Below are 21,791 nucleotides of genomic sequence, written 5' to 3'. Positions count from 1 at the left end.
AAAAAAATGCATTTCTAGTATCTATGCATTTTACTTTCAACTGTTTGACATATTCCAAAATAAATTCAAATAAATAAAATTAAATATATAAAGATGGGGAAGGGACTCTATAATTGGACAGAAGAGAAACAAATTAACCTCACTGTACATCAAATTGATGATATAATCACAGAAGGAAAAAGTACTTATTCAAGCCACTTTTGATTCAAGTAATCTGACTGGATTACCTCAATGGGATATATTTTAAGAACAAAAGGAAATCTTGATTCTGTGTAAGGAGGTCAGTCAGCAGTGTTACTGGTGTAGTAATTCCAAAGTTATTTTGCGAGTACAGTAGTAAATTTACTGATATTGACAATGACCTCATTCTCACTACAGGGACGAGAAGATGGAAATATGAAATGGGCTAAGATCAAGAAGAACTTCTGCTTTTGGACTGGACCAGGAGTTGATGCTATGACTTCCAGATGCAGACCCCTAAGCTCTGCCCATTGAAAACGGGCTATAACTAAGGACATCCTTACCACCAAAATTTTGACTTAAATGTCACTCCTTAATAAAAGAAACCATCTACTTGGAGAAATGGCTATTTCTAGGTCTGAGGCAGAAAAAATATAAAGTGAACATTTTGTTTTGTCATAAAGAAGGAAGCACTGAAAAAAGATTAGGACTTCTCAAAAGGACAGAGTGTTAATTTGAAAAGCCATCCACTCATCAAACTTGGGACAGTTTAAGAACCAAAAAGGAATGTCATCAGCAATGAATCATTCCATTCAAAAAAGACTCATGAGCTTATAATGATATTTAAAAGGAAGAGGATTGAAGAAAGGATTATAAAATTATCATCTGGCAACCCCTGATTTAATAATTAATTTAGGTAGGAATCATCAACAGATGCTCAAATCTTGGGAAAAAGTTGACAGTGAATAATACAGTCACAAGTCTCAAAATATTACCCCTCAAATCCACACTAGTAAGACAAAATGTACCTTTACAATGAAGAAACGTAGCAGATACCTCAACCAACCAAGTAAATAAATTTAACATTGCCAAAAATGGGACTTCTAATATTCTACTTCCTGACTTGAAGCAAAAAGGGTATATAATCTCACCTGGGTAGTTTTGTACCAAAAATATTTTACCCCTCCTAGAGTCCTGCAAAAACCATCAAACAAACCCAAAGCATGAGTTATTCTACAATTCACCGCTGGGACTCATTGAAATCGTCAACATGAAAGAGTACTCCCACCACTCCACCCTGAGGACCTGGGAGCCCTGCCAGATCACAGGAAGTGAACAGATGGAGCAGATAATGACAAGGTATGATTCTGCATTCTGGATCAAAAGGGAGAGATCTATTAAAAATATTTTTGTGACAACTGGGGAAATTGGAATATAGACAATAAACTGGAGAAGATCACTGTAAACTTTATTAGAAGTGGTATTTTGGTATAAGGAAAATATTCTTAGGAGAGGCATCCTGACATACTTAGGGTGATTCTTACAATGCCTGCAAGGGGCAAAAGTGTGTGTGTGTGTGTGTGTGTGTGTGTATAAAGAGACAATATTAATTTTTGGTAAATCCACATGAATGAATATATGTGTTCCTACTATTCTTTCAATTCATCTGTAGATTTCAAATTTAACAAAACAAAACATTGGGGAGAAAACAATCAAAGCACAATTTAAAAAATTATCAAGGGTTAGGCACCAAAAGGCTCAGAGCATAGAGCTCATGCCATAATGAGAGACTTCAAACTGATCCAGGGAGAGGCAGCTGGCATCTGGCCGTTCCAGGAGCCAAGTGGAAGCCACTCCAGTGCCCTGCAGACCACCCACTGCCCTCCAACACTGTGCCCTTACTGAGGCAGCCTGCCAGCTGTCTCTTTGTCAAAGATGTCTGCTTTTTATCAACAGCTACCTTCACTCTGCCCACGGAACATGCATGACAAGGATGGCCACCGATGCCCCAAGGCTTCAGTCTGAGTGAGATGGCCTCCCTTCCCGAGCCTCATGCTTCTCTGCGGACTTTCGCTGCTTCTTACTGCTCTCCTCCTAAACCACTTTGTTCAAAAGCTATCCAACAAGGCAGACTCCTGTTACCTACAGGAGTCAGAAAACAAGAACATAACAGGGAAGGAGGTGAAGAGAGATGAAAAGTAAGTGTGTGCCTGCAAGAATTCCTCTCAAAATACTAAAGCAAAGGCTTTCATTTTTTCCATTAGATTTGAACTAGGAAATACTGACAGCTATCTTGTAACCATGCAGAAAGCTATCTTGCCGAAAGCTTGTTTTGAGAACGAAACAAATAATTGGAGATACCAGAGCTCCACTCAATGGCAGAAAGAACTGGGTTTCTGGAGAACTGCTTTACATCCTGGATCAAGTGATGATTGCCAGTCTGAAGTTACATGAGCCAATAAATGCCTTCCCCTTTACTCTTATTTTTCCCTCTCCTAGTTTGGACTGAATTTTTTGATCACTTATACAAGTCAAACTGTCTCAACTGAAGTAACATTTCATAAAAAAAGTATTCTCTTGGACAAATAAACTAGAGAAATACCTATTTGTTTATATTTACAAATAGGTGAACTCATCAAGTCACAAAACAGAGCATGATACTAAAGGCTCTGAGATGTCCTGCAACAGAGGAACCTTTTTAAGTTTGTTCAAACCAATATGTGCCAAACCACTTCACTTTTCTTTTATTGAAGTATAATTCATGTATAGCTGGTATACTATTTTGGTTTCAAGTACACAACATAGTGACTCAACAGTTACCTACATTATTAAATGCTCACCCTAACTATTGTAGTAGTTACTGTCAACATAAAAAGATGTTACAGATTTACTGACTATATTCTCTATGCTATACTTTCTTCCCTGACACTCCCCTAAGGTAACCACTAGTCACTTTTAGTGTCTGTGAATTTATTGCTGTTTTGTTCATTTTGTTTTGCTTTTAGATTCCATATGTAAGTGAAATAATATAGTATTTGTCTCTCTCCATCTGGTTTATTTAACATAATACCCTCTAGGTCCATCCATGTAGTTGCAAATGGCAGGATTTCTTTTTAATGGCTGAATGATATTCCACTGTATATATGAACCCCATCTTCTTTACCCATTCATCTACTGATGGGCACTTCAGTTGCTTCCATATCTTGGTTATTTTAAGTGATGCTACAATAAACAGGAATGCTGTATATATGCTTTTGAATCAGTGATCTTGTTTTCTTTGGATAAATTCCTTAAAATGGAATTACTGGGTCATATGGTATTTCTATTTTTAATTTTTTGAGAAGCTTTCATAGTGCTTTCCAGAGTGGCTGCACCAATTTACATTCCCACCAACAGTGTCAGAGGATTCTCTATTCTCCTCATCTTCACCAACACTTATTATTCCTTGTTTTTTGGATAGTAGGTATTCCAAATGGTGTGAGGTAGTATCTCACCAGGGCCAAACTACTTGGCTTTGAAGATGCCTATTAACAATCCTGAGAAGCAGTGTTCCATTGGAAACAATTTTTGTTATAACTGTGTAGAAACCATTCATTTGCCTGCAAAGAAATCCTATCACATATCATCACTTAATTTCAATACCATTTCATTTCCACATTAAGAATTTGAGGTCCAAACTAAAGATCATAACTCAGTATTAAAAAGCTTAAATATACTTGCAGGAGTCTCTCCAGACTTCTCTGCATGCCTGTACCATACTGTTACATATTATAGAAAGCTATTTTCCCAGCTTGCCTATGACCTGGCTAATAAGCAGAGTATACAACCTTTTCATATTTGTATCCCCAGCAGATTGAATTATGGCTGATACCTAAGAGGAGCTCAATAAATGTTGTTGAATGAATAAAGTCATTAGCAATTTACTTTTCTTTCTGTGGGAATTACATTTCTTGTTGCCTTCCTTCATTTTCCCTCCTATTACACTTTGAATTAATGCTTTTATTGAACAGTCTGTGGTAACTCCGACTTAAATCCTGGGAGGATAGATCTAATTCAGGGCTCATTAGTGTGAACAACTCTTTTAAATGATTTTAACTGCACATTCTCTTTTACTTGTCTAGATTGAATCAGGTTTGATCATTGTGGATCTCTTTAATCTTTCATTTTCTTGGACAAACTTCTTCAATTAAAAGTGTTTCTAGCCCTGTTCTACCTCATTTTTCAAATTAGTAAAGAATGGCAATTTTAACACAGTCTTTTCTAAAGAAGGAACGTTAGAGGAAATCATTATATGCTATTGTGCACAGACCTAGTGGAGTTAACTTCATCTCTCCAGAAGAGAATATTAATTTCCAGGCATCAGATTGTTGGAACAGATGGTTTTGCTCCTCTCCACATCTACTGTCTGTACTAGAAGATCACTATTTTGCAAACCTCAATGAATGTACAAACTAGAGTAATGCACGTCTTTGTAATATTTTTTATCCTTCCAATGACAGTGAAAAATGTCAAATAAATTAAAGCACATTGATTAAAAACAACTATGGTGGTCGAATACACTTAAAACCTTGAAACATGTAAAGTAAAGATTTTTATTTTTAAGTAACTGAAGATGGTAAATCTTGAGAAGGTGCTGGGGAAGCATAAGAACCATTTAAAAATGTTTGTAGAAAGAGAAATATGCCAAAGTAATTTCAAGCAAGTAATTTGGCCATGTGACATATGTAGACCATATTTTTAAGGACAAAAGGAACCATATATAATTTAAATTGTTTGCAGTTATCATAGTTATATTGTTATTCTGAGACAGTGTTGGATAGAAGATGAAATAAAACCAATGAGCAATCCTGTTGGTGTCACTGAGTACAGGACATTCAGCAAGAGAAAAGATACAGATGTAAGACTGATGAGGATAAATAAACGCTGTAGAATTTATTCTAAATTGGAAAAACCTGTATAAACTCATAGAATATTCTGTACATAAAAGATGCATATTTACAACTCTGTTTACTAAAAAGACCGAAAGACAAATCCAATAGTAATGAGATTCTCAGTACTTGTATTGTAGTCTCTACCAATTTTAAAAAAAAGGGAACAAGGAGTCTTTGGAGAAATGGTTGATTCCATGTCTGAAGAGGAAATATACAAGCTGAGTGTGGGATCAGTTGTCATACCAGAAAAAAAAGAATCCTGAGGTCATATCAAAAGGACCTAGAGAGCTAACTTGAATGGATGCTCACTGAACAAAAACAGGGCAATCTAAGCAAAAATAAGGCTTATAACTTCAGTGAAATAGAACACATCAGTATATTTTAAATTGATGAATTCATAATAAAAGTAAAAAACACCTTGGTGGCTTCTGGTCAATGCTAGGTAAGTAACCCCTAATAAATGAAAGAACTGAGCCTTAATCTTACCTTCCCTGTACGAAATGCACCTTATCAAATGAAATAATTGATGAGAAGCTCCTCTTTATTAAAGTTTTCCAGCTAATAAGTGAAGGAGGAATAGGATAAAGAGAAGATTGCTATTTTGCAAAACCAAATGAGTAAGTAAAGGGTACATGCATGGTAGGCACTAATATCACAAAGAGGGACAGGCAGACATGACGCAACCTCCTGAAGGAAGTACACACACCAACTGGGTAGTAAGGAGTCTCACCCTCTGAAAAACAAATTTAGCTTAAATCTGATCGAGCCTTTAGCTATTATCCTACTAATTTACTGATAGTATTAGGAATGTAACATGCTAAATATAAATAACCCCATGAGAATGCAGTCAGAAAAATCTATACTGCATGAAGCTCTAAATAACCCAGATTCTTCAACCAAAAATTTTCAAAGAAAAAAAATGGAGGTGATCTATAGAATAAAGGAAATTTAAGAGATATACCAGTTAATCACAATGTAAGAGTCTTATTTGGATCCTCACTCAAACAAATTACAAAGAAAAAGCTAGGAGACAATAGCGAAAATTTGAAAACAGACTGGATATTTGATAATACAAATTACCATTAATTTTTTTACAAGTCATAATGACATTACATTTTTACTGTGAAAAAAACAGTCCTTACAGAGATACATACAATAATATTCAGGGATGAAACAGTGTGTGAATTGCTTTAAGATAATCAGAGTGGAGGGGGCTATAAATGAATGCATATTGGCCTTGAGTTGATAATTATTCAAGTTGGTGATGTTCATTACAGTATTCTACTTTTGCTTTAAATTTCCAGAAAGTTTCGGTAATGTTTGCAGTAAAACCTAGTGAAAGAGGGATCAGATGGATTCCCCAACCTAGAATGTAGGCCAGAGGGAGTGTGTGGAGTGACAGGGCCATAAGTTGCTGATAAACTACAAGGAATGTTTTTGAACTGAACTGTTCATTATCAAAAGACAAGGTTTTCTGAGTACAGTATATTTATGGTTACTGAAAATATTCAAGATGGGTACCAAGCATGAGCTGAGGAATTAAGTCATTTTTCAGATGCCTTCTAATATGCTGGTCTATAAGATTTTTTCAGTATCTTCTTCTATAAAGACCACCTGATTCAAAGGACTAATTGCAAAAACACACAGCATTTGTGTCTGTGTGCTCCTGCAGTGTGCACAGATGTGGAGCAGAAGGGCCTTGGGATATAGAACACAGATGAAAGAAAATGAGAATGGTCCTATAAAACATTTCAGCAAACCAGGAATGATCTAAAAAAATTTTATGTGGACCTGCTATGCCTAACTTACTAGTGTGTAGAGTCCCATTGAATTTCTTTTAGCTCACTGAAAGATAAGAATGATTTCTCTATCATCTAGGTAATAAACCCAAACACCAATTTTTAAAACATTAACTTATCTAGGTTTCAGAAAACCATGCAAAGAGATCATTAAAAGAACAAAATCATGCTACCTGGGCACAATTTTCCTTTCTTTGCTTCAAACGTGCTAATTTAGTATGTTTGGATAGAACTTCCATCCTAATAGGCTTTTTACAAAGGTCAAAATTCAACTCCCCAGGAAACTAACAGAGGAAAGAAAGATAAAAAAGCTACATTTCTTCCAAGTAGTCTTTAAGATTATTCTGTAAATCTTGTGCCAAATATTTGAATAGCCACCATCCAAACTGGCTGGTTTTTTTTGTGTGTTTTTTTTTGTTGTTGTTTTTTTAGTGTAAAGGAAAATGTTAGGTTTCTTATCAGGTTTCTTCTTCATATCAGGAAATAATCAGTGAATGCATGGCTTACTTTGTCTACATTATCTGCCATCAGGAACAGCACCTCTGTATTATGAACCCAATTTGGATCCTGAGTAACCAAATCCTGTTTCTGGAATTCACAGTTTTATTCTACTTGTCTCACTATACTTGGACTTCACTGGGTGTGCAGCAGCTCTGTCAGCTTGGACATTTGCACATGGGAGTATCCATCACTAGCCTAGAAGTCCCTCCCTAGGCTAAGAGAGTCTAGGGAGGATTTTCTTACATGTGAGAAACTGTATGTGAAGATGGTTATTACTTTTTCCTCCCCAGGCAACTTAGGCGTTTTCTTCCTTCTGATTCTTCTCATCACTGTAATGCAAGAATCATTTCTTTTACTCCATTAATTTCCTGGCCAAGTTCACTGCCAACCAAAATTAAGGAAAAACAGTGTTCCAGATGCCTCTGTCTCAGATAATTTTAGAATTTGACTTCTCAACACAGGACATCTGAGCGCCTAACCATCTTTTAGAAACTGCCAGACTCAGTTTTATGAATTTGGAAAATGATTTAAGTCTAAATGAGTGACACTCTCCTCACTTTATATCAACATTTACTGAGTCGTTACTAAGAGAATCCTACTTATTGGCAGAGAGATGGGTTAAGCCAAAAATGTACTTTAATCACTAGAACTAACCCCAGTACTGGGTGAAAAATAAATGAGAAATGAATTCAAAGAAAGTATTTGATAAAAGAACCTGTCTTCAACATGTTAAGCAGACAACCACAGATTAAATGAGCTCAAGGGTCGACGTTATCTGCTTGCCAACAGAAAATGAGTTCCTAATTAAGGAAACTTGACTGAAATGTTGATAAAAGCAACCTTATTTCTGTTAACAGACCCTTTATCATGTTAGAGTGGGGCCTAAAGGCCAGACTACTCTCATATTTTACTCTTGGGAAGTAAAGCTAAGAAGATAAATTACCAGCATGGAATAAGTTATATATTGCTCAAGGAAATTCATAAAGGTTGTAATCATTTGCACCAGGTGAGAATGAGTATTATCTGAAGTGATTTTTCCAAGTGGATCATTAATTGCTGGCATCTGCTAGAAGTACTTTGATGAATTAATTACAGGTTAGTGTGATATTCCTAAAACACTGACTTCCATCAAGACCCTCATGTGGGGCAATGCAATCATGTGAAATCATCACACCTGCCATGAGTTAATCAGTGAGTTTCAATAAGGGTTCTGCTAGGGCACCCATAGTGGACTACCATCAACAGATAAGGCAAACTGACTAAAATTACCCAAACTTCTATTCATAAAATGCTCTACTTACTCTTCATTAAAGAAGGCGCTGAGCCATCTTATTGACTCCCCCATCCTTGGTGTCAGGAACATTGTCAGTGCTGGGAAAAAGTATGTCTCTGCTAAATATGAATGGAGAAGGAAGGAAGGAATCAAGGAATATCTGCTTAACAGGAACTCTGATTCAGCTGGGATTTTTCAGGCTATAGAATAAAAATGGACCATACTTGTGATTTAAGTTTGCTTTTTCTCAGAATTTTCACTGGTGTTAATTTATTCAATTTGGTGAACAGGTGAACACAGGTTTTAATAAAGGAGGACCTATTACTTCAACTCAGCCACTTGTGTGTTTGGCCCCCTAAACAGCCTTGGCTGGCATCTGGGGACTTGGATTTGGGGAGGGTTCTCACCATTCCCTTGTAAGAATGTCTCACTGTGTCTCGACCGTCTATGCCAACAATATGACTTACACTGAACACCTTTGGAGAGAGTGGAACTTTGGTACATGGGAGGTGCTGGGTACCCACAGGACCATCCCCCAATAAAAACCCTGAGCACTGAGTCCCTAATGAGCTTCACTGGTCGGTGACATTTCACACGTGTAGTCACAATTCATTTGCTGGAGGAATTAAGCACTTTCTATATGACTCCAATGACAGGAGTCTCCTGGAAGCTTAAACCTGGTTTCCCCTGGATTTTGTCCCATATGGCTTTTACTGAAATAAATCATAGCTGTGTGTATGACTATATGTAAATCATGTGAATCCTCCTTAGTGAATCACCAAATCCTGGGGGAGTCTTGGGGACCCCCAATGCAGAGGACATACTGAGTTTGAAATAGTGATGAAACAAAAGCATGGTAGAAATCACTGAGGAGCTCATGGGGTGGGTCTGGGCTGGAAAGCAAGACATGGACCCATCGCTGGCAAGTACTCTCTAGACTCAATATCCAGGTCAACCTGCCTTGTGCAGTTAGAGGAAGGTCAAGCAGGAAGGAACTTAAGAAAGTACTGAGTCTATATTTTCTTCAGATGCGATAAGGTTGACAGAGTAAAGACATTTTTCCACAGGACACAAGAGTCATTAGAGGCAAATGCTAATACACACAACCATGTGTTAACCCCCTGTAGTTCCTACCAGTAAATTGTTTGCTGCATGGCTCGGATCTGTCCTTTCTCAGAAGGCCTCCTGCTTGCATCAAGATGTGCCACATGGTTACAGATTTGCACCATGTTGCATTTTCAATTAAAACAGCTAAATGGGATATTTTAAAAGGATGATTTCAAACTGCCAGGACAATAATGCCACAAACTCCACCAGATTTTATTAGAGTCAAATGACAGTATAAATCATTAGGAAAATGTGTGCCAACCACAGAAACAGCAATGCCTCAAACTCTTGGAGCACTGAGCAGCATCCAGTTGGCTGAGAAAGAACCATGTGGCTTAAAATCACATTTCGCAATTACTATCCTAGCTAGTTCATAGTATTTTGGCAGATATGCCTTACATGCACAGCCGAACTCAGCTAATTTTCACTCTGCTGATCGACAAATATAATTTGTTTCCCCCTCAGAAAAACCACCCAGAAAGCTTTCATGAAATCTGAAGTAGTGCACCAAAAAAAAGTGTTATTTGTTATATCCCATTTGTTATAACCTGGCTTTACATAATGCATATTAAATAGGCCACCCAATTCAACACAAAAAATTTCTACTATGCTAAGATGATGTTAAGGAAAGCCATATTAACTACTAGATACTGGAGTCTGAGAGTCAAAAAGCAAGACTTCACAAGTTCTTTAATTTTGCTCTTTTGTATTGAGCTTGCTTTCCCTAAGTCAGGAAACAAAAAATCATTTTTAAGTTATTTACTATGGGTTTCTCCAAAATCATGATTAGTTCTTAACAGTTAGAGAACAAATAACTATACAACACTACCTCAATTTCCTTCAACAATAAAATATTTGCATAACTCAAGAAATAAAAGAGCTTTTCTATTAAACTTATTTTTTCATACTGTTTCATTTTCAGCTTGTCTTCTTGGGACTGTTCATCAAATGCCCAAGTGTCCAATTTCATTTACAAATGGGCGCTTTATGATGACTTCAAAAAGCATTTGAGGTAGTCTTTAAACTTTTTGTATTTCTTAAACATTTGATAATAATTTGTAAAATGTTTAACTTAATCAGCATCCCCAGACCATTGATAAGGTGTCTTACCTAGCCTTGCTGTCTCTAGAGGCAACCTGAGCTTTTCTTGAGTAGAGTGTAAATGGCCCATTCTACCAGCTGGGTACATTAAAACTATTTCTGTTACACTGAGTTCCCAAAGACTTGGCCAAATCTTCATGACCTACATGACCTTCCTCTCAGATATCCTTTGTCTGTGGAGCATCTTGAAAGAATACATAAGGCAAGAGTATTTTCAATCAGTGCAAGTAAAGTGAAAATATCTTCTCAGATTAATGCTGCCAGCTTTCCAAATAGAAAATTTTGCCAATAAGAAAAAGGTATAAGATCAAGAATAACAAGTTAAATTGACCAAGTATGCTTTAAAATGTCCCATATGTTTAAAAACTCTTTGTCCCCAGCTGATAATGGATAGCTAGAAGCTGTGTTCATATAAACCTCATAGTTAAAGTTTGGTAAAGCAGTGAGATCTCCAAAGGGTCCCTGGGCCCCAGAATCAGCATCAATTGGTAACTTGTTAGAAATGCAAATTCCCAGATTTTCTATTTTCCACAGAGATCTCAGCAATCTTTCTGGATGATTCAGATGCCTGCTAGCTAGGGAGCGACAGATGTAGAAGCTGGAAGTCTAGCCTGTGGGTAAGAGTGACCGAGTTTGAATACCAGGGTCTTCCCCTGATAAATGGTGTGACTTTGGACAAACTACTTAACTTGTCTATGAATTAATTTCCTCATCTGTAAAATGAAGATAACAATAGTTCCTAACTCACTGGAACACTGGCAATAAGACAATACATGGAAAAGTGGCAAAATGCTTGACATATACTAAGCACTCAATAAATGTGAGCAATCATTTTCTCTGCTATGAGATTACCAGATTTGTTTATTCCAGTTTACTCATCTGTTTATTCAATTAGCATTTATTCAGCATTTACCACATACCAGACTTAGGCCTGAGTAACATAAGATTCCTTGCTGCAGCACTTTGTGGTCCAGGCAGGACATTAGAATTACCCAGGAAACACGGGTGAAATCCCATTGCCTGAGTCCCACTCATCAAAAAATAAAAAAATTATCTGATAGCAGGGCCCAAGTTCAGATACGTTTTTAAAAGCTAACCAGAAGATTCTAATGGAAGGAGCAAACCCAAAAGCAAGAATTACAGCCCAAAGGCCAAGGAACAGTGGCTGGATATATGCAGATGATCCTGGAGAAACTTCTGGGGAGGGGCCCCTTGCCCAGCAAGCTTGTTAGTGCTTATATATTCCACTGCTTTACTGATCTTCTTAGGAAGTGTGAATCATGTTTTCCTAATCCTCAGTGCTTGCCACCACGCCAGACACCCCATATACAGGAGAGTTTGACAACGCACGCAACAAGAAGGGAGCCCTGTTCCTAGGACCGGGCCCTCCCAGCTCCTGGAAGCCTGAGCACAGTGTTTCAGCACAGAGGAGTAATTATACAGCCGTCAACTCTGTAACAACTCATAAATGCATGTTTCCCTGCATATATTGCCCAAGACTCAAGGCTAAACATAATGGTCTCACATACCAGTTTCCAAGGGGAGGAGCAACAGGGGCAAAGCTTTTAAATTAATTAAAAGAGACACTCAGGCACACTTCATGCCATTCTTTAATCTCCATTCTGCTGTGGTAAATACAGAGTGACAGCAGCGGGCCCAGGCTAACGAGCTGAAGGCGGGACCCTCTGGAGGCTCGCCAAGCAGCCCTCAAACACACTGCAGCAGGGCCCAGGGCTCCGCAAAAGGACGGCAATTGCCTTGCTTCAGTTATGCCCCTGACGTCACCAGAGTGCTCTCAAGAATGCCCGCTGGACATGCAATCCCACTCTCCCTTGACCAGTAGCAATTTTTTAACAGATAAAAAGGAAAAAGCGCATACTGTAATTAAAAAGTCAGAGAATAACAACAATAAAGATTTACGGAATGTTTTCTAGGGTCAGGCACTGCACTAAAGGCTTTTCATTTCATCGTGGTAACCAGCCTCCTACTGACCCTCACCTCCTAGTATGCACACCCCTGTAGTGAGAGGGGGACTGAATCCGAGCTGGCCAGTGGCACCAATAGAAAATTCCAGAAGTTATTGTCTGTGATTTCTGAGTTTAGATGATAAAATACATCATGACCTCTAACATGACCTCTTGGATCCCTTGCCCTGAGGGAAGCCAGGACATTCGTGCAGCCCTATGGTGAGGCCCAAGTGGAGAGGAACCAGCCATGTGACCAGGTCACCTTGGAACCTCCAGCTCCAGCCAAGCCATGAGTCTTCCAGATGAAGCCCCAGATACTGCAGAAGAGGTAAGTTATCACTGCTGGGCCCTGTCTGAATGCTGGACTCACAGAACCCATGGGACAACTGCTGTTTTAATAATTAGGTTCTGCAGCTTGTTATGCAGCAGTAGCTAACTCATACATCAGCGCTGCTCTTATTTTACAGTTGAGGAGAGCTGAAGTGATTCAATCATGGACATAATCAATGAAGCAATGGCAATTTGAGCCCAGGTTTGCAGACTGAAGTTCTAGCTCTCATTCTGCCTTTCTACTTCTGATAGATAAATGTAAGGTGCGCAATCTACTTCCCAACACTTGGTTAAGGGAAAATAATTAGGTAATAGGAAGCTCTGAAGCACTTTTGATTGTCCCACCGTAACTTTGTTCCTCCTACATGGCACCTGTATTTCAGCTATTTCTCCATGGATAGACCAGATGTTCCTGGAGGGCTGGAGTAATCTCTCTCTTATAGTAGTGCTTGTACATTGTAGAAGGGTTGGGAATGAGTTAATCCTGCAAACTTGCATTAACCTGCCTGGTTTGAAAGCTCTGCCTTCAGGGCTGGGTGATTTTAGGCAAGTTACCTAAATTTTATGAGCTATACATTTATCACTCATAACAGGGCCAATATTCACACACATGTTTTTTTTGTCCACCCTGAATTACAAAAATACTCTCATACTTAACACATCACCTAGCAAGTGCTACATAAACTGTTACCTATTTGAATTATCGTCATCAATTATGTGTTGAAAAATATCCAACATTTAAAAAGCCCAAACAGATGCTTTGCTCTCCACCCTTCCTTACATGGAAGGAGAATTTCTGAAGACACAGCAGTGGTTCTGGGGAACGGGGAGAGCCTTCTCTGCACTAAAAGCTTTAGAGTCACCAGGCTGGCCAAGGTGCTAATGCCTCGGGCATGGTTCCCCTGCCACAGGTAGGAGAGGACGGGGGACAACTGCCACATACATCCACTGCCCAGTGAGATGTATGCAGACAGCAGTCAGGCTCTTTCTGATGAGAAGAGACATAGTCAAGGAGGGATCTCCCTCTCCATGGCCTTATAAGCAGGGGTGGAGAGGGGTTCTGCCTCCATCCTCTCTCTCTTAATTCCATTATGTTTGTACACTTGGCCAGCGCAGACAAAGCTCCTTAGCCCCTGCCAGCAGGCACTCCAGCACCTTCCCTGGGGCTCACTCCTCCTTGGCCTTGCAGCTAACGAGCTGTCAAGTGTCTTATTGTCCTCTCCGGTGATTTCCACTCAAATGCTGTTTCGAGTCCCACCACTTTTTAAACTTAGCTTTGTGGATCCTATGTTTTCTTCCTTAGGCATGAGAGAGTTTTCTGTGTAAAATTCTGTTTGGGTCCAAAATATTTCTACACCCTTCCCCTTCTGAGTAAGACTAAGAAAAGGAAAATTGGAAGAAATGCCAGTTGCTTTGACCCATCTCCAAATAAACACAAATTCCTAGCATTGTAAGGTGCTCCATTAGGGTCTCAGGGGGTTATAAATGACCCCTACCAGCACCCCACTGTAACAGAGGAAACTGTACAAAATACACATGACTATGTAACAAAGTGCCAAGTGCAGAATGCAAGGGATGGGGGCCCAGGAGGGCTGAGGAAGGTAAAAAGCTGAAAGAGGGGGACACAGGACAGGACCTGGAGCAGTTAGCCTCAGGCATGGGCTCTGAAGGATGAGAGAGGCCTGGCCTCAGGAGGTGGGAACAATCCAGGCAGAAGGAATGAAAGGCAGGGACTCAGGAAAGAACGAGACAGGGGTGCTAAATGTTATGCATTTGCAAAGAAGCAGGGACATGGACTGCAAAAAATTAGATGAGGGGAAAACACATGGCAATAAATAACAAGAACGATTTTCAAGAAAAGTAACGGTGTTTTGTAGATTACAGAGCAAACTGGTGACACATGGATTTCAAGCTCAAGAATAAGTCACATTTTCTAATCAGTATCTCAGTGACCATGAACATAAAACCCTAAAATTAGAGAAGAATATTTTCAAAGAAGGCAATGCCAACTAAACAGGGGAGCCCTCTTCCCGACATGTTAACAAATATCCTTCACTGAAAGATTTGCTTGAACCACTGAACTAGCTACAAGTCAAATACTTTACAGCTCTTTTTTTTTTTCCTCATCTACTTTTAAAACTATTACCTAAAGTGAGGAGGCAGCTATTCCATGACTCAAGTCAGGAATCTGTTACTTACCAACAGTTACTTAATGATTTCCTGGAGTCAGTATCCATGAACCAGACTGGTCTCAAGGTGGAGATAATGGGCATTAGAGGTGCACGTGGTTATTGATATGGTCAAAGGGTGTGTGTGCCTTAATTTCTCTATCCTCTGGCCCAAATTTAGAAATCTACACAGAGCAAGCTCTCAAACAGAAATTCTGTGAATTGGAACTCCCTTCTCTTTCTCCTTAGAACCACAGAGCTAACTTCAAAAAAGATCCAGAAAACATCATAGGCCATCAAATGATGGGTCCTGAACAGGAAAATGCCCCCGAGGTCATGCTGTGTGTCCTCTCTGTCCCAACAGATGTCCCCTGCACAACAGGGCCCCAAGCTGGACATCCTTACCATATACCACATGCTTGGCCACTTGGGATCATTGAAGTAAGTTGCTTGGGCACGACTGAAGTCATAATCCCTCTTTGTCCGTTTTTTTACCACTTGCTGTTGGATCCACTCCACCTGCCAAGAAGGAGAATATTTGATGAGTGTTCAAGTTCTATTAGAGTTAGCACAACATAAATGGTAATTGTGAAGCATTTCCCATCTTGAATCAGTTCTGTTTAAGTTATAGGCTTCATTCTGGTAACCAAAACATCAGAGTCCAGGGACTCAGAGATTCTCTAGAAACCTCAATTCTATTTTTTATGCAAGAACTTTCTAGTCTTCTAAAACAGATCATTCCTCTCTCTCACCAACATGCTAGCCTTTTAGCTTTTTCAGAAAGAATATTTTACTTACACTCTACTGCAAATTAAGTGTTCATTTTTTAAGCTAATTTTTTCCTTCTTAGCTTATACTAAGGATCAGCAAATCTCTTCTATAAAGGCTCAGGTAATAAATATTTTAGGTGTTGCAGGTCACGCGATCTCTGTTGCAACTATTCACTCTGCTCTTGTGTGCCATAGAAAATACAAAACAAAGGGGTGTGACTGTGTGCCAGGAAAACTATGTACAGAAACAACCAGCAGACAGGATTTGGTCCAGGCCACAGTTTTTGACACCTGCTCTGTCCTGTACATTCCAAATCTTAAATGTTCTCAGATTGATTATCAAATTTAAAAATCATCCTGGGATCAAAATGCTCCAGAATCACACATTTTTTAAAAATGGCTTTATAAACACTGTGTGGTGGGAAAAAGCACTATTTGGGGAGTCAGACAACCAAAGCCCTAAACTTGCCTCTGACACAAAACTGGACAAAGCACTCAATTTCCTGAGCCATAGGCTCTTTGATAGCTTTAAAATTCAAACCCACTACCTTTGAGAAAGTTTTCATATTCAGGCACAACTCCTGCTTAAATGAAGCAATTGAGAACTTTGAGTCTAATAGTTATAACCTAAATCGTAGGGATACATCTGGGGATGCTTTTAAAACAGGTAATCACTATGGCAATATACAAATAAGCATGTTCCACTTTAAATGGCACATCTTAAATGCATTATCAGCCCTTGTGGCATTCTACAATTTGTTCCTAAAGTCTCCTGTGTTTGATTTCTTCTGGCCACAGCTAATTTAGCCACAGTGCTCTAAAGTGGTATGCAAGATTAATTTAAATGGTGATTCCTAGTTATATCACTAACAAGGCAAACAAAGAATCACATTGTTTCGTAAGTAAATATAAAATCTATTTATGATTAGGGCCACAGATAAGCATCATATATGCATGTTGTCTGATAGGTAATTTAAGTAAAATTATCAGTACAGAAATAAGTCAGTGAAAGAAAAATGGAAGTTTTTCTGCTCCTGTCTTAATTAATCTGGACCAAGTGACTCTCTGGCACTGAATTGTTCTGCACTACATGCACATGTAGACATGCACACTGGATAAAAAGTATTACATGCTACTTCTTTAAACTGCTGGGCAATAATTGTCAGAAAAGCTGGTAGGGATCTTGCTTTTTCTTTAATTCAAGAGGCTGCTTTTTGGAAATCACATCAAAATTAATGTGGCAATAAAAATGTGCATCCATTTTTTTAAATGAGCAGTGTAATTTTTAAGTGTACATGTTTCAAAAAACACAAAAATAATACATTTTTTTCTCAATAAAGTGAAGCAGTCATTACAGGCATTCATGTACTTTCTTTCCTTCTAGGGAACATTTTAATCTCTTCATTTCAAATGATCTTTCTAAGGAATGAGTTTCATTCACCCATTTATTCATTCAATAAGAATTAAGTGCCTCTTCTATACCAGACTCTGTGCCAGCGATACAAAGATAAGTAAAAAAAATAGTCTTTGCCTTTGAAGGACTTATATTTAACCAAGGATTCTTTAGCAAGCATTCCACAATTTTCCATTTCATAAAAATGTAATTATCTCCATGGATGACATCTGACACAAGCACTATCACAATACTAATTAGACCACTTATAAAAAATTTGACTATGCAGATATTTGCAATCTTTACATTATTGTCTGTAAGTTCTATCAAAGCAAGATTGAACAAGCTTATATTTGCACGCTTTGTAAAAGATGGCTATAGATCTGTTTACAGCCAAAGAACACTTTGCAAACTAATCCTGTATTGGCAGTGGCCTTTCCTAACAGAGCTCCATAAAATCTGAACTGCAGACCTTTATGTGTGCATAAACCAGAAAGTGGCAAAGCTTCCCTAGTATGGACTCAGACCAACTGCCAGATATCAGGCCAAGTCCAGGGTTGGGGTGGGGGCTGGATAATTGTTTCTACAGTGAAACTGTAAGTATGTACTTTTCCCTATGTACACATATATACACAAATAGACAAACATGGGAGTATGTGAGAAAAGCAAGTAACAGCCATTTTTCTGGATGAACTATAGGTACTAAAATAGAAGAAAGAATCTTAACAAACAGCATCTCTTCTGTAAGTTTACCAAAGAACTATGCTTAGTTGCAGGACTTGGTGGCTAGGAGGTGACACAGTAAGTCAACATCTAGCTTTGACTGTAAGTCACTCCGATCACAGGGCTATAGTACTCAAGAAAAGTAGAGTGGTTTTTTTTTTTTTTTAGTGTCAGACACCATGTATTTTGCCTTGGTACTTTCAGTATGAGTATATAACCCTACATTTCTTGGAAAGGGGGAAAAGTACCTCTTGAATCAGAAGATTTCTATGACTCGAAAGACCATATATATATTTTTTAAACCATTATACATATGTCTGTCCTTGATCCCTTTAAGAGACAGCTCAGAGGTAATGCAGTATACAGATTTCACTCCTTGTCAAGAGGTCCAATGCAAAAAAAAAAAACCCATTAGAAAATCATTTTCATAAAACTATGATCTACCTAGTAAAAAAGAAAAACTGTGTTTTCTTCAGTAGTTTAACTTGTAAAAGTTCAATTTCCTATATATTAAGAAACTACAGTTAATTCAGAGCATAAAAACCATAGACCTTCGAAATTCTCATTCTATTCTCCATTAAGTTCAACATACACGTGGTACATGGTATTAAGGACACCTCCCTCAGCTCACAGAGCTCTCTGCCTTACATGGCCCAAGAGAAAACTGGGCATTCACCACTTCAGCATCTACATGTAAAAGATGGTCTCATTCATCAGATTTCACTTGTCTAGAAAAGCACATTAATTGATTATTATAGGAATACTATCCCCACAATCTTGGCTGAACTCATGCCTCATTATTTTAGAATTTATCAACAACTTTCTGGTACTATATACATGGGGAAGGCAATTTGTCAGCAATATGAGGAAAAGAGAGCATATGAATATGGTATTACATAAATACAAATGGAAAACAAATTATGATATCACAGGAAAGACAAATACTGCATGGTATCAATTTTATGGAATCTTACAAAGAAGTCAAACTTACAGAAACAGTAGAAAAGTGGTTGCCAGGGACTAGGGAGTGGAGAAATAGGGAGATGTTGGTAAAAGGGTACAAACTTTCAGTTACACGTTGAGTAAGGTCTGAGGATCTAATGTATAACACCATGAATATAGTTGATAACACTGTATTGTAGGATTTAAATTTGCTAAGAGAGTAGAACTTAAATGTTCTCAGACACAAAAAAGGATAAATCAGCAGGAAAAAACAGATTACTTCATAAATGATGCTGAACTGGGAAAATATGATGTTCAACTGGGGAAAAAAATAAAATTGAAACCATTCTCACATTGTACACCAGGATCAGTTCCAAGTGAATCATATATAAATGTAAAACCATAGAAATACCATGGGAAATATGGGAGATTGAAAAAAATAATCTTAGAGTGGGACCTGCTTGTCTAAGGATAAAACAAATCAAAAAAGTGATTTAGAAAAATTGATAATTCAGCTACAAAAACGTAGACTAGGCATGGCAAAAAAAACCCAATAAAACTTTAAGAGCAAGGTTAAAGATAAACTGGGGAAAAGTTTATAGCTCCTACCAAAGGCTCTTTCCCTAATATATAAAGAGTTCCCACAATCAGTAAGTGAAAAATTCAATAGGAAAACAGGCAAATGATACTACAATAATCTCTGAAAAGGTAAATCAAGTATCTTAAACATAAAAATATGCCTAGCTCATGCATATAAATGGAAAAGCAAATCAAAACTACACCAAGATACCACTTTTTACCTTTCAGATATTAAACAATCTCAATATTGACAATATACCATTAGTGAAGGGAGGATAAAGTAGTCATTCCCATATAATGATGGGAATGTACACCTGTACAACTCCATGGAGAATAATGGGGCAATATCTATAAAATCCTAAAAAAAGTCATTCTACCTTTAGGAATGTATCCTACATATTTATTTGCATATGTAATATATGCAGGGTTATTTACTGAAGCACTGCTGGTAACAACTGAAAACTATAAACAACATATCGGTAGGGAAGAATTAAATAATGACACATCCATACACGGAGTACAATGCAACCACAGAAGAGAATGAAATGGACTTTCTGTACTGATAAGACTAGTCTTCATGACATAAAGTTTACTATAATTTCTGCGTCTCTCTGAATTGATTATACCCAAAATATCTTGAGACAACACTGGCTGCTTTCTAGGGGTGAACAAGTCACTGAGATACAGCGACAGAAGGGAAACCCTTCACTGCATGCTTTTTAATGCCTATTACTTTTGAACTACATGAATATGATTCCTACACAAACAACTTAAATGTTTTAATTTAATATGCCCCATCAGTTGATTACTATCACATAATCCAATGATTACTAATGTGCTAAATGCCTAAATTACAACATATTTTTTAAAGTAATAGCAAGAAAAATAACATGGTTTTATATGTTCTAGCACAGCAAGTATTGAGAAAAGGTGGGTAAATAATAAAAAGAACTAGATGTACTTGGGTGAACTTGGTTTATAATCTCAGATTTGCCACCAGCTACCTGTGTGACCTTGCAAAATCTTTGTGGGCTTCTTTTATCTGTAAAATGAGAGAAGATATATCAAAAATGCTCTCTAGTCTCTTTCTGCTAGCTTTGAGATTTTATCTAAATAGTTTATTCTCTGATTTGATTGGGAATTAAAAGTTTGTGTTGAATGCAATAGAGAGGTAAGGCATGTGCTTCCATTGATAAATGATCTTAAGTCATTCTGTGAAGACGCAAGATTAATATTTAGAAAGGAGTGTAGCAAATCATATTACTCCTTTTGTGATTTGATAAAGCCATTGTCAGGAAATAAACTATGTGGGATTTCATAGTCATTCATTTCATTTTATATCCTTTTCTGATTAGCCTAAATAGAATGGGGAAAAAGAGCGTGAAGAGATTTCTCCCCTATTTTCTTCACTGACTTTGAAAACAAAATAGAACTGCCTTGATTAAAAAAAAAAATATCAGCTAAGCGCATAAGGGCTATGTGCATTTTTGCCGCAGAAGAGAAGGATCAATGAAGACAATTTACAATTGCAAACTGCTCCCAAGCCTTCAAATCTGAAGCCAACCTATCTTCTAAAACTCTGATCAAGAAATCAGAGTTGATCAGTGGAAGCATTAGAGAATCCCAGAAAAGTATGTGTTTTAATGAGGGTATTCTAGTCTTCACATCTTGCTTCATCTACTAACTACCGGTAATTAGTGAGTTACTAAATATTTACATTATTACTTGACTCACTCTTTTTCAAGAAAAAAAAAGCTTAATTGTTTGAATTTGGCTTATTTCAGATAGCTACTTGTGAACAAAATAAGCATTACCGTTTATTTGATGGAGAGTTTTTACTTGATTTGCTTGAGATAGGCTCTTTGAATCCTACTTAATGACCACAAATATCAGAGGCTTATATTAGAGAGTCATCAAGTCAGGAATATGAGGACTCCTACACATTCTGAAAGGTCACTGAGAAGAAAGTTGTGAACTACATGCTGCTTCTACGTTCAGAACAGTTCAATGGAAGGTGACACACACCACGGTAAAAGCTTTTTAACTGCCGTAAAATTTTATAATTAGTTGGTTTTCTACAAGTAAACCAAAATTTTAGAAATGTGTCATCAATTTAATCTTGCTCTATTCCTTTTAGTGAAAAACTCTTGGCACTGTTCTAACTGTATTACTTACTTTCAGAGAATTAAAGTCATTTTTCTCCCCTTAAATTATTCCATTATATTCTGCATTTCTCTAAAACTTTG

The 21,791-nt window shown here is 37.7% G+C and overlaps 1 protein-coding gene across 6 annotated transcripts in view; it reads right to left on the bottom strand.

Annotated features, from left to right (window-relative positions):
- The window catches only part of PCSK5 (proprotein convertase subtilisin/kexin type 5), a 433,086-nt gene that overhangs the window by 331,561 nt on the left and 79,734 nt on the right, over positions 1 to 21,791 (bottom strand). For all 6 annotated transcript variants that reach the window (XM_017664305.3, XM_017664306.3, XM_036991294.2 and 3 more), the window contains exon 3: positions 15,544 to 15,657. In XM_017664305.3, the coding sequence (XP_017519794.3) occupies positions 15,544 to 15,657 (114 nt within the window). The remainder of the gene's footprint in view (positions 1 to 15,543; positions 15,658 to 21,791) is intronic.

The sequence above is a fragment of the Manis javanica genome, chromosome 2 (assembly GCF_040802235.1).
Source record: "Manis javanica isolate MJ-LG chromosome 2, MJ_LKY, whole genome shotgun sequence".
NCBI classification, from domain to species: domain Eukaryota; kingdom Metazoa; phylum Chordata; class Mammalia; order Pholidota; family Manidae; genus Manis; species Manis javanica.
This window is presented reverse-complemented; position numbering and strand designations above follow the sequence as displayed.